At 46.0% G+C, this 15,987-nt stretch overlaps 1 protein-coding gene across 8 annotated transcripts in view; it reads right to left on the bottom strand.

Moving 5' to 3' along the window:
* The window catches only part of BCL9 (BCL9 transcription coactivator), an 82,029-nt gene that overhangs the window by 13,888 nt on the left and 52,154 nt on the right, over window positions 1-15,987 (bottom strand). For 6 of the 8 annotated variants that reach the window (XM_032420106.1, XM_032420098.1, XM_032420044.1 and 3 more), the window contains 3 exons: window positions 6,678-6,812; window positions 4,697-4,787; window positions 259-565 (listed from right to left, as the gene is read on the bottom strand). Coding sequence is in view for 7 of the 8 variants with exons in the window: in XM_032420098.1 (XP_032275989.1) it covers window positions 259-311 (53 nt within the window). In the remaining variant the exon portion in view is untranslated. Of the gene's footprint in view, window positions 1-258; window positions 566-4,696; window positions 4,788-6,677; window positions 6,813-10,360; window positions 10,401-10,833; window positions 10,846-15,987 lie in introns of those variants that run through there. The other 2 variants (XM_032420079.1, XM_032420061.1) reach the window with 2 other exon arrangements.

A 15,987-nucleotide genomic window follows, 5' to 3' on the forward strand; every position in this document is an offset into this window, starting at 1 on the left:
GGGGGGGGGGGGGGAGGGGCGGTAGAGAGGCGCGGTCAGGGAACAACGGGCAAAAGCGTAAGGCTGGAAAGCTCTAACGCAAAGCCTGACCGCACTGCGGCCTGTTGGCTCTTCCGTCCCTAGTCACTTGTCTGTTCTCTCTTCTTTTGCCCACTCGGGTCTCATTCGCTTCCATTTCCACACACCGTTCCCTCAGTGAGCGTGGGCGGCCCACCTGTGACACCCCTGGGGGGGCAGCGGGGCAGGCCCGGCCCTTACCTCTGTGTGTTTCCTGACGGAGAGCTCCTCACTTTAGGGTGACTGGAATGCATTGATTGAAATCCTGAGCTTGCAGTCACAAACAGGGACGGGCTCACCGAGTTCCTCTCGGGCAGCAGACACAGCTGCTGAGGGCGGTGGCGGCCCGCTGCTGGCTGGGTGCGTCCCTCAGCGCTGGCCCCCCGAACGCCCTTTTCCTCTTTGTTTTTCTCCGCTGTGGAAGTGGGTCCTTTCCCCTTGCAGCTCCAGCATTCTCCGGGGGTGTGCCTCCTGCTGCCAAAGGAAAATCTCGCATCTCCAGGGCACACTATGGGAAAAGGCCCCCCAAAAAGACATAAAACACCCTTACAACAGGATCAAAGGTAAAGCCCTAGCCGACTGGACGAGGCAGCAGCCAGGTCACTGCTCGGCTTCCGGCGCGGTCAAAGGAGCGGCGGCGTTCGTGCGCTGGGGCTGAGGCGGCTCAAGGGGGACAAGCCTTTCTGCCAAGCCCACGAGCCTCCCACCAGCTATCATGTACCGGGCGTTTGTGAGCAGATGAGAAAAACATTTTATATTCTCCCTCACACTTCTCTGCTTCCAAATACAAACCTGTCAAACACTTGGGTTTTTCTTTTCTCAAAACAATGCCTTGAAACCACAGGGTACCCCAAATCCAAAGCAACTATCTGGTCTTTCACCTCGGATGGCAAACAATGGCACTGCCATGTAACAAACCCATCCCAGTTTCCAACCACGAAACAAATTAATCTCTGTTCATATTCTCAGGGCCTCGGGGTGGAGAGACATTGGAGGAGGTACTTCTGCAATCAGCTGTGGAGGCAACACCAAGTACAATCAGTTCTGCCCCGTGACGTCCACGATCTTTCTATTAAATGATGCCAAGGATGCATCTTGCGTTCTCACTGTTTAATGACGGGGACCCTAGGCATGGGTAAGCATGGGAACGATCCATAATGCTGAAGGTAAAAGAACATCTTTGAAAGCTAAGATATTTTCTGAGCCAATTTGCAAGGCTAATTTGAAACATAAAGGTCAAGAAAATATTCCCAAACCTAGCCAGAGAACAAATGAGAAAGCCCTTTCCTTAAGGAAGCCTAGACTAGTTCAGGGAAAACCAAGATACACTTTCAGTCCCTTCTCCTTCCAGGGCAGGTCCAACATGGTTTTCTGGTAACCACTGTCCCCTCAGCTCCCTCCCCACCTTCTGCTATCTTGCCGCTGGAGTATGGGACCAAAGGAGGAGAAGACAAGATGTAGGATTCGTGACTGAAGGATCAAAGGGAGTTAGAAGGAGCTCAGGTTAGTTCTAGCTCACATACCCCTTGAGAGACTCCAGAACTGGACCAAGACTGGGAGTTTTATTCCAGGTTTTGGCACTGAGTAGGAGCGCTGTCAAGTGTTAAATGTCTCTTTCTTCATTTGGAAATTTGCAACAGTCCCAGCTATTTGACCTGAGACACTGAAAGGATTTATGGAAGTTCTCGGTGCACCCGATTTCATTTTTTTAAGTGAAGAAGTCAAGAAAAAGAACTAGAATAAAATGTTACGGAATGTTTCTATGTCGACCTTAGGAGAAAACATCCTAAGACACACTTTGGTTTTGATTACATTTAAGGTTGTATTTTTATCCCCCACCACCTTCAGCTTTTTTTTTTTTTTCAGTTTAAACTATAAAATTGATCGCGGTTGTCAAGTTTGATATACGTGATCACAAGCCATTTTGTAACCTCTCACTAAACACCAGGAATCACTGGTAAAATAGAAGTAGCAAATGAATCTTGCACGGACAAAGCCATCAGAAAACATTTACCTCAGGAACAGAAAAGCAGTTACCACCTAGATAGTCCCCTTCTGTAACTTCTGGTACTTTCTGTCTGCATCACGCATTCTAGCACTCAATCACATGTCATACTGAATAGTCCTATGTGTATGTTTTATCTCCCTATGAAGACTATGTTCTTTGAAGACAGGAATCTTGTTTGAAAGTTCTTTGGCTTGTCTATAATCGTCAGCATGATGTACTAAGATGTGGTTGGACCCTCCGTGACTGACCCAGCTTCTCCCAGAACAGAAACACCTGGCATTTGCGTTGCACTCTTTTTCCAAAGGAACTCTGAACATACTACAACTATCAAATCGCCTCAACCTGCCACGCATTTCTGAGGAGCCGGTAGCAACGATGATTTCTAATAATACTGTGAGCATACGACACTTTTATTTCAAAGTACTCCTACAGACAGTCTCTTCTTCTCGCGAGTTGCTCAAGCTTGATCGACAGGCATTGTACAGATGAGTGGCCCCAGCACACATGAACTGTGGGAGGGGCTTCGCTCAGGTTTGCCGTCGGTGATCCCTGACCCTGCTCTTCCGCGAAGCCACCTCCTTACCATGACTTTATGGGTGGAGACAGCAAAGAAGGCTGAAACAAGCATGTGGACTCACTGAGAGATGGGCAACAAAATCCAGGGTCTTCGACCCCTGATCTAGGGGAGTTGTTGAAGTAAGTCCCCCTAGCCTTAGCCCTAGCCGAGCAAAAGAAATCCGCCAAAGACTCACATTAGGCTCTCTGGCGTCTACATTTGCAGGGTGGTACTCAACTGTTTACCTTAAGGACTGGAAAAGCTCTTCCACAGAAGATGCTTAATTACAGACACACAGAGATTTTTTCCTCCACTAAAAAGTAATCTCCTAACTTTAAGATCTACTTATTCAATGTTTCTCCCTTTTCTTCTTAGATGCTATTTAAAATTCGTCCTAACTAGGTGTCAGACACTCTTTTAAGCACTGTCCCTACATACTAAACTCACTGGCCACAGCACCAGGAGGCAGGTACTCCTACTCTCCCTATTTGAGAGATGAGGAAACTGAGCCTCTGAAATGTGTAGCCGTTTGCCCCAGCGAGGTGGGTCATCCCTGAGTTAGCCATACCCCAGTACGTGGGAGAGCCGGTGCGGGGCCAGGCACCCGGCTGTGCTCTTCATCACTCCGGTGCCTGCCAAGACGGGGACTCGGTGGACAAGGGGAGCCCGTGCACGGAATAAAGTGCTTAGCAGTACAACATCAGCATGTGGGTGAACTACTACTAGGATGACTACCATTCTCTAGCCAGCTCACTAGCTTATCCTGCCGAATGGCATTTCATATTTTGTTCATCTCCAACTGTCCCCTTCCTTCCCGCCCTCCCCTCTCTCAGTGCATGGTCTTGCCTAGGACTGAACAAGAAGAGAAGTCACCACGCCAGATGTGACATGCTCACCATCAAATCTGCAATCCTGTTTTCAGAGTACCTATTCCCTCCTTCTTCTCTGTTACTGAAACAGACAAAACAGCCCACTTCTCCCCAAAGGTCAGTTCCACCACGGGTGCTCTAGGCCCCATTCCGTCCAGCTTTCTGAGAGCTCTCACTCTCTCCCTTTGACCTTCCCCACCATCTCCTGCATACTTCCAGTCACCACTTGGACATGGGGTAGTCTCTTCCAGCATTGAGAAAAAAACAAAAAAATTACAGGAAAACAAAGCCCAGCTCTAGCATGTTATTATTCCCTTTCAGAGCCAAGTTTCTCCACAGTTGACAAGACACACACAGTCTTCACTTCCTTACTTGCCATTCACCCTTTCACCATTTTAAAACCAACTTCCACCTGCCACCCCCACCCGGATCACAGAAACCACTATTTAGGTTAAGGTCACCACTGGCCACTGTTCTAACCTCATCTTACTCCATCTCTTAGTCTGCCAGCTGACTGCTTCCTTCTTGAAACTCTCCTCTTTCGCTTTCCATGGTGCCCCACTTCCCTAAATTTCCTCCCACCTCTCTGGTCACTCTCTGTCTGCCCCCTGTGCCGGCCCCTTCTCTATTCAATCTCTACAACTCAAGAGGTCCTCGGGACTCTACCCTGGGGCCCCTTCTCTTCTCATTCGGTAAGCTCTCTCCATGCCAACAACTCCCAGTTTCCTGTTCCCAGCTCAGCTTCTGCCCTGCGGACCAGCACCCACAAATGCCACCTTGACATCTCCCTTGATGTCTCAAACTCAACAAGATGGGAGAGGAATTCTTCATCTCCAGATGGCCCCCCTCCCCAAAGTATTTGTCCTTCTGTCTTCCACCCTGCAGTAGATGGCACCCAGGGGCTCATGCCACAAACACAGGTGTCATTCCCAACAAGCCTCTCCCTCACCTCAACCCTCCATATTGAGTTTGAATATTTTCGCTGAAGGAATGAAATCCTGGCTTCAGAATTTCTTCTTCAGAAAGGACAGGCAGGGACCAAGAGTGACCTGTCCATCCCTGTATTCCCAGCACTTACTCTAGCACCTGGCATGTGGTATTTGCTCAAAAAATATCTCTTGAACAAAAGTTGAAGCTTTTCCCCAAGATCATCTTTCTAAGCCAGCCAGGCTCTCTAGTGCTACTACGATCCATCAGGCTACTCACCAAAACCCCAAGGGTCACGATACTGCAGTGCTCATCCTGGAGGTGAGGAGTTGGAGGAGTCCCAGAACCCCTTTCTCAAAGGTGCCTTCACCTGGATGAAGATAAAGAAGAAAAATTTCTAAATGGATTTAAAAAAAAAAAAATCAACTACACATCTTGTTACTGCATATCTTAAGAGCAGATTTCCTATGTATTCTAGAATGCTCTATTAAGAGGCAGTTGTCATCTCCCATGTAAAGGGAATCAACTTCCAATTTTTAAAGAGTATATTATCCAATCGGTAGACATCTCAAGGCCCCTGTGACTTTCCCTCCTCCCCAGCTGCACATTTTATTTTCAGAGACTGGGAAATACTAAGGGCAAATAAAATCAATGTTTCTACTTTCTCAATTTCTGGGCATTTCGTAGGAAAAAAAAAACCCTCACATTTTTGCTGCTGCCCATTCCTCGTTCATACAGAGAACTGGAGCTGACTGGGAAGGAGAAAGAGACAAAACTGCAGACGCACTGTTGAATTCACGGAGTGAACTCGGTTGCAGTCCTCCCTACTCTGAACCCTCACTCTACACGGCAAGCACTCAGCAAGGAAGGGTATTTTCACATGCTTTTGGGAGAACGTGGGGCTGAACAACCTGGCCAGATGATTTCCGTGACTAAGTGCCTACTGTGTGCAAAATGCTAAAATGAATGGGGCTAGATAAGTCAAGAAAACAAGCTACTGGTCAAGCAGGACAATTTCTAACATTAGTCCTCGTAAAACAGAATTATAACCCTGAGCCTCCCCCTTTGCCCAGATTTTATAGTTTTGAAATTGCAAGGAAGAAGCAAGTTCCAGATTGTCCTAAGGCCAAATTATTTCGGAATCTTTCAAAGGAGACTCTATAAGGTTGTCACAAAGTTGTAAATAAATTCACAAATTAATCTGACCAAGCTCAGAATCACCTCTACAATTCCAATTTCAATTCCTCCAATGATCCTTTCCCACTTTCCTGCTCTAAGAAGTCAAGTTTATTACAACGATGTCAAGTTTAACAAAGTTCATTTCTATGCTATGACCACTACTCCATAAAAGGCAGAGTATCAAACTTAGAATGTGGAACTAAAAGGCCGCAAGATTCCATTCCGAGCTCATTCTTAACTTCTGGCATGCCAATTCCTAACAGCTTCCTCTCAGCAAAAGTACACAATAGGAAGAACCAATCTTTCCCCAACATGCGGAGAAAAGAAAACTATACGATGCATATGCACATGCACAGAAAACCTTGGTCCATACAAAATACTAATGTATGTTTTCATACTCGAAGGGTCAGAATGCCTCTATTATCCTTCAAGCTGACAAATCTTAAGCAAGCAAGTAACTTATATCAAACTAAAGAGTCTTGATAAAAGTTAAGCCTTCAAAAATGAATTTCTATCATTTAGAATAACGGTCACCCAAAGTAAAATTTCAGCACAAATGTCCCTTCTTTGTGAAATTCTCCTTGATTCCCAACTGTCCTTAGGAAAGTCCTCTGGGGCCCTTATAGCATTATGGTCACAATCCTATTATAACACTTAAAAAACTGTATCCCTGTTCTGTGTAGACAGAGAGCCCCCTGAGGAAAGGGTGATCATCACAGCACCCAACACCCAGGAGAAACTCAAGAAATGCTAGGTGATCCAGGGATTATAATGAGCTTGGAGCTTAAGTTTTGCTACCCTTGCCTCGAATTTACACAAACCAATGAAGACATGCTAAATACCTGTTTAACTTCCTACCACCTGCCTTTCCCACGAAGTGAGCTATTGCGGGAAGTCCCTGCTCACAGAAAAACAGAAGGTAACTACGCTTACACTTTTGACTTGCATTTAACTTGATGACCTTTGCCTTGGGAAACAAATGTAGTTTTAACTTACAAGAGACCCTACAGAAACATAAACAAAAATCCCAAATACTCAGATTGAATCACAGAAGTCGTATGTTCATCATCAGTGTCTTTACCTTTCGAGATGTCCACTCTGCTCTCTCTTCTACATTGGGACACAGAAGAACTTTCCAAGAATGATCTCTGCCTCCCAAACAGAAGGGGATTTTTAGGTCAAAGTGGAGTGACACCAGCTAGCCCCACATTCAGTCCTACAGGGGTGAGAAGAATAGAGAAGTTCATACCCCAATTCACACTGATTGCAAAGAAAACCACCCATTCCCCAATGCTCTGAGGCCAAAACAGTATTTAGAAGGAGCAGTGAGAAAATAATTAGGTCAAAAATGGGGAAGGAAGGCAAAACCACTAAAACTCAAAATGCAAGAAGATGGAGCAGTGCAGTCCAAATCCATCCCATTGAAGCCGGGGTTGTTTATTAGAAAAGCAAAACCACCAGACACAAAAGCCTCAAGCTAATCATTGTTTTTAACTTTCTCCACAACCAAGAACAGTCACCAACAGGTTGCAAAATGGACTTTTATTTCATATCTTCTTTATGCCCTTGTGTTCAGCATGATGGAGATGCTGAAAAAATATTGCAAAGCCTAAAATGCAAGTGGCCATAAGAAAATTTAACTTTCAAAAATCAGTTGGTCTAGAGCAGGAGTTCTTCACGTGGGACCCACTGGCTCACATGCGGTCTGTGGACAGACTTAATGGCAGCTGCGAACTTCCGGGGGGAAAACTTCCATCTTCATTCGTACTCACTCACCTCTAGCAAAAGTTAGCAGTGCCGTCAATTGTGAAGGGAGGGAACAACCAGCGGTAGGTAGTATTAGCAATCCCGTGATCGTCACCAAGACGAACCACAGGACACTTTCCCGTGGCATTACACTTGTTGCAGATATCCCAACACAATATTTACACCCATCCCTACTTCAAAATCACAGTAAGGTGAGATCTGCAGCTACGCTTTATTATTTAATGTGTTAGAAAGAAGCATATAAAGTACTGTATCGTAATTGTTTAACATTTTGCTAACTGTTTCCCTGCCACTTGTAAGTCTATATGTTCTATTTTATGCATTTCAAAAACACAATTCTTGAAAGAGGTCCCACGCTTCATTAGTTGGCCAAAGGGGTATGTAGGACATAGGAGGTTAAGAACAAATAAAGTTGTTCTCGAACAAATAAAGTTCCTATAGATTCTAACATCATAGTCACCAAGGCAGACAGACAAGCTAAGTTATTCCACCAACATTACTTCATAGTTGGAAGAAAATTAAGCCACCATGAAGCCAAGTAACACGTCCAAGGTCACTCAAATTTAGGGTGGGCATCAGCCTAGGTGAGCATTCACAGCACGTGCTGTGAATTTCCTACTCTTCCATGGGGACCTTTTCTTACATTCCACAATTGTCATCACTACTAAATGGGGACAAGGTATCACCTTTCAAAATTAGTAGAAAACCAAAACTCAGACGATAGAACAAGACAGATGTATAAGGTACTCCTTTTTGTTTCTTGATCAACTATGCTGCCATAATTGTTATAAAAGCTCAATTTGTTCTGTTCCTGAGAGAGAGTAATCTTTTAAAAGTGAGAAAAAAGTTGGGCTACATCATCTCTCATTCTCAGAAGTGTTCAAAGCACTTTGCAGATAGGCATTCATTTGTTAAGCGCTGCAATGGGTTATGAGTGGTCAGGGCAGTGGTATCACGACTTCATAAACGGGAAAACTGGACAATAAATATGAAAGATTGGTTCAAAGTCCCATAAGTCAATGGGAGAATCAGTTTCCTGATTCCAAGTTCAAGGACTCTAACCACTATACCAAGTCACTATGATCAAATATTTAGTTGATTATAATACTTGTGAAACCTCTGTATTTTTTATCCCCTATAAGCCAGAGAGCATTTTCTTTTGATTTACAAAAGCAGACACTCCTGAGGGCGATGGGGCAAATATTCCAAAGAATAAATTCCAATGTACATAAGTACTTTTTCACCTATGCTAGTCATCTAAAAATCCAGGTCAGGGATCCTGAGCTCAAAAGCCACATTACATGCAAGTTGCCTCCTAAGAAGAGAACAGCGTGGAATTGTTCCTTCATCTTTTAGTCAATGACCTCCTTACCTACCTACCATATCTTGTGGAACTATTATCACCTTACTTGCAACACTGTTATTACAAAATAATATTATAATGGTTCAATACCATTAGATCCTCAGTCCTAAAACTATGAAATGTTACCCATGCCCCAACTTTGCCTTAAATTTTCTCTTCTTATTCAGACCACCAGTTAGTGGAATCCTCATCCTTCAAAACATCCTTACATCGTCTAACTAACTTCTCCTTTTATTAACTCATCTCTGTCTTCAATAGCTTGAGTCTTTTTTCAATAGTTAGTAAGGATATCTTTCTTAAATTTGTACTTGTGACCAAAACATTATTCACAGTAACATTAATTCCTTGCTAAAATTTCCCAGATCACTAGTATCAAGACAAAAACCAAAATCAACAGGGTGATCACACTGCTGAATCTCCACAAAGAGTCAAAGGTTCTTAACCCACACATGACTGTTACCCACCCATATCCTTTTGCCCTCCCAACTATTTTACTATTCATCCTTCCTACCTGCTACTTCCAATTCATCATTTTGTGCTCTGTGCACAAGAGTCCAGATCTCTGGTCTAAGAATGAACACTTAATTCCTGTATATTTCAAATGCTAGTAACCCACCACACATCACTGACCCAAATGAATCTCTTTACACAGCCACTAAATCACTTACCCACTAAAGTCACCGCCAGGGATCTATCCATGTCTGCCTTAACCAAAGCCTAACTTTGCACCAATTTCATCCCATCCTAGAGGCTCTCCACCAAGAGATGCCTTGTCTACTAACTTTATCAGTCCCCAACTGGACTGCAACTTAGGCTCTAAGTCCCTCCTCTCTAGCAGAGACCAGGGCCCCTGGAGGACAGATTTGAGGCCTCCTCCTTCAGGCTTGGGAGCCTTCAGGTAAGGCCCCCAGCGACAATATTACAGGCCTCTGGCCCTTCCTTCTGAACATAACCAACCCTGCTGTTGTTTTCCTTAGGATATCTCCATTTCACCAGGCTCACCCAACACTAACCAGTGACATCTTAATAGTCTTTGCAACTTTCAAAGGTCAATGACCAGGGTTCCACTTTGGAAATCACTGGTGTGTCCACGACCCCCACAATGACTCAGTGACCTAGACATCAGCACCTCACCTACTGGAGCCCTTTACTACTCCTACATGCTTCTTAGCTTTCACTTCCCCTCACCCTTCAACAAGTCACTGGCCTGCAAAGTCCCCTTTACCTCTCTATCCACCGCCAGGGTCTTAGAGACCCCACCAAACTCGACCCGAATTCCCTCATTTAGCTCTCCATCTCGCCTCTCCAAAGCCCCTTCATCCCAGGACCCTGGGACCGTCCCATCTCCTCATTTAGCCTCTCCAAGCAGTGCTTGGGACACAACCCCTAAAAAATCGAGAGATGCCGCGGTCTCTTCCCACCGCTCACAGAGCGGTGGGCAAAGGACGCCCCCCCCTCCTCCCCCACAGGTTTCTCCAGACTCAACCCACTACACCCCCAACCCCGCCCCCCGCCCCTCTCCCCCCCCCCCCCCCCCCCACCCCGCCCAAACCCCCCGCCCCCGGCCCGGGCCCCCCCCCCCCCCCCCCGGCTCTGGTCCTTCCCCTCCCCCTCCCCCCCGAGGTGCCACTTACCCCTGAGGCGGGAGTGGGGGAGGGGAGAGGAGGAGCGGAGTAGGGGAGGGGGCTTCGGTCCGGGGCGGCTCTCAGCCCCGGGGGGCCGGGGCCGGGGCCAGCGGCAGCGGCGGCGCAGCGTCTCCCCCCGGCGGCGGCAGCGGCGGCGGCGGCGCCGTCCCACTCCCGCAGGCACACATAGGCTCCATTGTCCGCCGGCGCCTCCCCCTTTCCGGCTCCCCCCTCCCGGTCCCGCCCCTTCCCCCTCCCCTCGGCCCTCCCCCAGCCGCACCGCGCCACGAAAGGTACCGCCGGCCCCGCCTCGGACGCGAGCAGAGAGGTGCCCCCTCCCCCGGCCCCCGGCGTCCCGCCCGGCGGGGGAATGGGGACTGCCCCTCCCCGCCTCGGCGCGGGGCCCGCCGCGGGGAAGGGCCCGCCCCCCTCCAAGGGAATGTCATTCGTCCCCCTCCCTGAACGCGCGCAATGGTACCAACCCGGCCGCTTCCTCCTCCCCCTCCCCGGCCTTCCCGGAGAGCCCCCATCGCCCCGCCCCCATCTCCCCGCCCACCAAGTAGCCTCGCCTCCTTGACCCCGCCCCTCCCTCGAACATTTTACTATGGGGCCGCCCACCGCCAGCACCACCTCCTGCTTTGCATGGGCACGCCCACACGATCCCCGCCCCAGTTCGTCACCCGGCCAGAGGTGACGCCTACTCCCCACCTTAAAGCGGCAGAGCCCTCTTTCTCAACTAAAAGAACCTCCCAGAGGGCCGGCGGGGTGGGAGGCGCGGCCAGGGAGGGTCTTCTCTTTTCCGCACCTTCCTCCCGGCGCGCACACTCACCCGGACCTCCCCACCGCTTGCAGCAGCACTGGGGAGCAACCCGAGGGGACCAGTAGAAAGCGCGGAGGGGGGCAGGGCAGCGTGGAATTTGGCCATCTTTGACAGAAACGAATTGGAAGCTGCCAAAGGAAGGGGTCTCTCCCTCACTCTTCTCTGCTGCCCTGGTCCCGGCCTAGTCCTCAGTCTTCAAGGCGAACCCCTCACGCCTGCAGGATGCCACCACCCTGCCCCATCCCCTCTCCGGTCCCCCGTCTTCACCCGTCAATCTGTGCACCGCGCTTGCGGTTGCCGGCTTTCTCCCTTCCCGAGGGAGCAGGCCCCTCTCGGGGTTGCACTCTTCTCCACCCTCTCCAAAGCCGATTCTCGCCAGGGTCCTGCGGACGCGGTGGCTGTTGCAGGGTCTCTCCTTCCACGTCGGGCCCAGCCCAGCCCCGCTCACGCATTGCTACCTAGTGCCCTAGAGGACCTTCTGCCCAGATCCTCGAATGGCTTCACGACCGCTTTTTAATTTAAGTATCGCTCCCCTGATTTTTCGGGAGGCCCGTGCTTTGGATAGCTCGAAGCCCAGGCATCCCGGCACCGTCCCCAGTGAAGTGAGAAGGTAACCCATTAGACTGCACTTTTTCTCAGAAGGGAAAATGACGGCATCCTGGTGAGCGCACGTTGCTGAATAAAGCTCAGGTTCCGGCTACTCCTGTTTTATCTTCGTGGCCCTTGTTGCTGCCGTGACCAACTGTTATTACAGACCTGTCTACTCACAGTCCTCCCCAGAACACATTGTTGTTACATCTCTGTATTTCTGCTTTGTAGAGTCTTGATCTTAGATGTTTCTGCAACTAGCAGTGGCCCCACAGCCTTTCTGAATCAGTTAAGTGAAGACTGCCTATGTTATAATGTACTGCGTATTCTCCCTGAAGATAGAAGCAACATGGCCAAGAGAAGTAGATAAATTTTCTTCTGCTTTTGCTTCTACCACCCATAGCTTTAACCAGGATACTTAATTCTGTGTCAGTTTCCCTGTCTATAAAACAGGAAACCTTCCTTGGGGCAATCTTTTAACTAATGGTGCTGGTTGTAAAGGATGGTGCAGGAGAACCCTGAATGATAAAGCTTCCCAAACCATTTAAAATTCTTGAGTGACCATGTAAGTTTCTATACCATGTCTCCCCAGCCTAGATCCTATGAAAAGCTGTTTTTTCATAGCAAGATGTTTTCTCTTTGTCTCCTATTATGACTGAGGATATAAATAAAGAAAAAACATGATAGTACATATAAACAATATAAATCTAAGATCGATTGAAGGATTCCAAATGAGAAATAATTAAAATGCTTTTCTGTTGGGGACGCCTGGGTGACTTAGTCGGTTAAGCATCTGCCTTCGCCTCAGGTCATGATCCCTGGGTCCTGGGATGGAGCCCCCACCAGCAGGAGGGATCCCTGCTCAGCCGCTAGCCTGTTTCTCTCTCTTCCTCTGTCCACCGCTCCCCCTGCTTGTGCTCTCTCTCTGTCTGTCAAATAAATAAATAAAATCTTAAAAAAAAAAGATTTAAAAAAATTTTAAAAATGCTTTTTTGTCAAGTTTTGGCAATAGGTGAGAACTCTGTAAAAGAAAGTAGGAGGAAAAAGTAAGGTATGCACGTAGGGAAAGACAGCTAAACCCAGGAATATGCAAGAAACATTTGGGATTGCAGATGTAGGTGGAAAGAAGGGATTTACAGAGTGTACCTATAAGAGAAAACCACTACTAAAATAAGCTCCTGAGTGGAGTGTTCCAGACCAGATCACTTCTACTTACAAAGCTCAAAGACAAGCTCTCCATAACAATACACATACAAAAAAGTCTTAACCATTTTACTAGCCATTACACCCTCCACTATATGTGTCAAAATTCAAAATTATTTACTGAACCAGAAGAAAAATGTAAATGAATACTAAACGTGCAACACTGGGCTAAAGGAGCAATAATATTAAGAATAACGTGTGCTAGAAGTCAAGAAATCTAAAGGTTAGAGTCTCCATAGTAATGTTAATTTAGCTACATTTGCACATGGGATAGAACTGCATTTTAAAATATTTATTCTATCAAACAGTTTATTTTGCTACAATTTTTGTCTTCTGAATTTTCTAACTTCCATTCATTTCCATCTCACTCGAGAAAGAATTCTATTTTGCTGTATACAGATCTAGCATGCTGTCTATACATAAATACTAATGGATAATGATGAAATCATTTTTAAAAGCAACCTATAAATAAACGCTTCAAACTGTTTCTGCTACTCTAGAAGTTCTGAGAGAAATCATTTTTAATCCAAATGGTAACATTGTTAAAAATAAAGGGTTTTGACACTAAAGAGACTTGGGTTTGATTTTTTTCCTTTTTGAAATTTGCTTCTCATACTGATAGGAAGCACTCACTGTGATGCAAACATGGATGGCATAAATTTGGCTTCTTAGTTCTTCAACTAATCACAGTATCTTTTATTTAAGTTTGCCTCCAATCTTCTTTACCTGTAAATTCTGCTTTCAAAATATTTCTGTTCCCTCAGCTCTTGATAAACTTATCCTGAAATTTTAGGGTTAGAAGGAACCCCCTCCTATTTTACGGAGGAGAATTCTAAGACACAGAAGTTTAATGACTTGCTGAGATTATGCCCATTTTTAAGGGAGTAGAATTTAAGTCCAACACTCTTCAGCACTGTTCTAACTCCTGCAGGTTGTTCATTCCCACTAATATTTATCATTGTAGAAGAGAACATGAAGTTCTACCCTCGGGATGATGAAAGTAAGACTCAGAAAGGTTAAGCCCACTCAGCCAGCTGGTGCTAGGGCTGGAAGAGGCCCTACGGAGTTCTTGCCTTGGTCAAAGCCCTCGGTGTGTCCACAATTTCCTGCTGTTTATACTGTTTCTTACCAATTCATCTACCTCATTGTCCAAACTAAAACAGGCAAGTTTCAACCCCAAAGGAATACCACGAAGAGAGTCATTTGTGACTGAAAATGAAGGGTTAGGATGGAATGGTGTCTTGACCTTCACAGTGCTCCTGCCTAATGTTGTAAGAAAATAGCCAGGAAACAATGTCTTCGTTAGGTTGCCCATGAAGAAGAAACAAATCTCCCTATCCCAGCTTTCACCAGTCCATTTAAGTCAATGAGGAGTCTTAGAACTTCATCCCCACTGGGAAAATTTAGGGCTAAGTGTCTCTTTTGTGAGGAAGAAATCAATATTCCCACCTCCTTCCTTCCCAGCAGCTCCTCCTGGGGCCATTGGCACTTTGATGTGAGTGTGGGTCTTGTTCTGTGTCACCACAAATCTGCTGTCCACAGTCTGGGAATTAGAGGCACCCTCTCTGTAATGCTCGGACAGATCTGTGATGTGACACTCAGATTCCTTAAAAAGGTACCATCAGTGTTTCCCTTTTATTTTCACACTCAAACCTGTATGGTTGTGTCTCCTGCCCTCATTGTTGCCTTCTCAAAGTCAAGCTTTGTGACTTTCAGCCTGCTTTTTCCTGAGCCCTAAATGATCGATACATCAGTGCTGATCCTCTTCCCTGGGTTTCCATTTTCACCACAGCCCATCATGGCTGAACCAGAAACAACTGGGGTGCTGTTATTGCAAATGGCGGGATTTCCTTCTCTTTTACAGCCGAATAATATGCCTCTGTACATATATACCACATTTTTTTCAATCCATTCATCTGTGATGGACAGACACTTAGATTGTTTCCATGTCTTGGCTACTGTAAATAATGCTGCAATGAACAAGGGGGTGCAGGTGTCTCTTGAGATAGTGATCTCATTTCCTTCAGATAGATACCTAGAGGTCTGTCCTCTTCATTGATTTAAATTCCTTTTTGTTTTCTAATTGTGAATATTCCTTAAAGCCTTCGTTTCCTTCAGCTTTCCTCTCTTCAAGTCTCCCTACAATGTCTCTCTCACTCTTCTAATTTCAGCCATTGCCCCTTTGCAGATGACCAACACATCCTAGGTCTCTTGAACTTAAATCCTGCATTTCTATCTACTCAGCTTGCTCATCTAGAATCAACTTCACAACAAACTCACCATCTTTCAAAATTAAGTCTCACCTCTGAATTCATTGTCTTTAACTTAGGTTCAAAAACTTTGGCATAATCCTGACTCAAAATCTCCATCTGTCTATCTCTTCTTAGTCACCAGTGTCCACAAATTTCCCCTTAAATCAATTTCTTGCTTTCTAGTCCCAACCTGGGACTGTTGTAAAAGCCTCCAAGTAGTCATTTCCTGCCTCCAGGCTCTCCCCTTGTCAGCCAATTCTCCATGCTCCTTCCAGATAGATCTTCCTAAAAGACCTGTTTATAATATATTATAGGGTCCCTCGACTTTAAGAGCAACAGTGTGGTTTAACAGGAACAATATCAGCTTTAGAATACCCTGGACCTGGGTTTGATTGAATATTGGACGGCAATTTACTAGCCAAGTAACTTCAAAAAGAAGAAAAAAAAATGTTCTTTTCTTTCACATTCATTACAGAAGGTGTTTAGATCATCCATTTTAGAACACAGCCTGGATACGCAAACATTTAATATCTTCTACCTGCTAAGGTAGTTCCTAGTCTTGCCCTATATCTTGAGAACAAAATCGTACACTTCTCTGTGTTTTGCAGTCATTCAGTAATTGCTATATTTATTGAGCATCTACTAAGTGCAAGGCATCTTGGGGGAGGTACAAAAAATGAATCAGGTATCCAATGTATCTAATTTTGTCCTCAAAGTCTAATCAGAATTATAGGGAGGATTCATTCATTAAAAAAAAAAAAGAAAAAAAGGCG

This window comes from Phoca vitulina, unplaced genomic scaffold (genome assembly GCF_004348235.1).
Source record: "Phoca vitulina isolate PV1807 unplaced genomic scaffold, GSC_HSeal_1.0 scaffold2, whole genome shotgun sequence".
Lineage (NCBI taxonomy): Eukaryota > Metazoa > Chordata > Mammalia > Carnivora > Phocidae > Phoca > Phoca vitulina.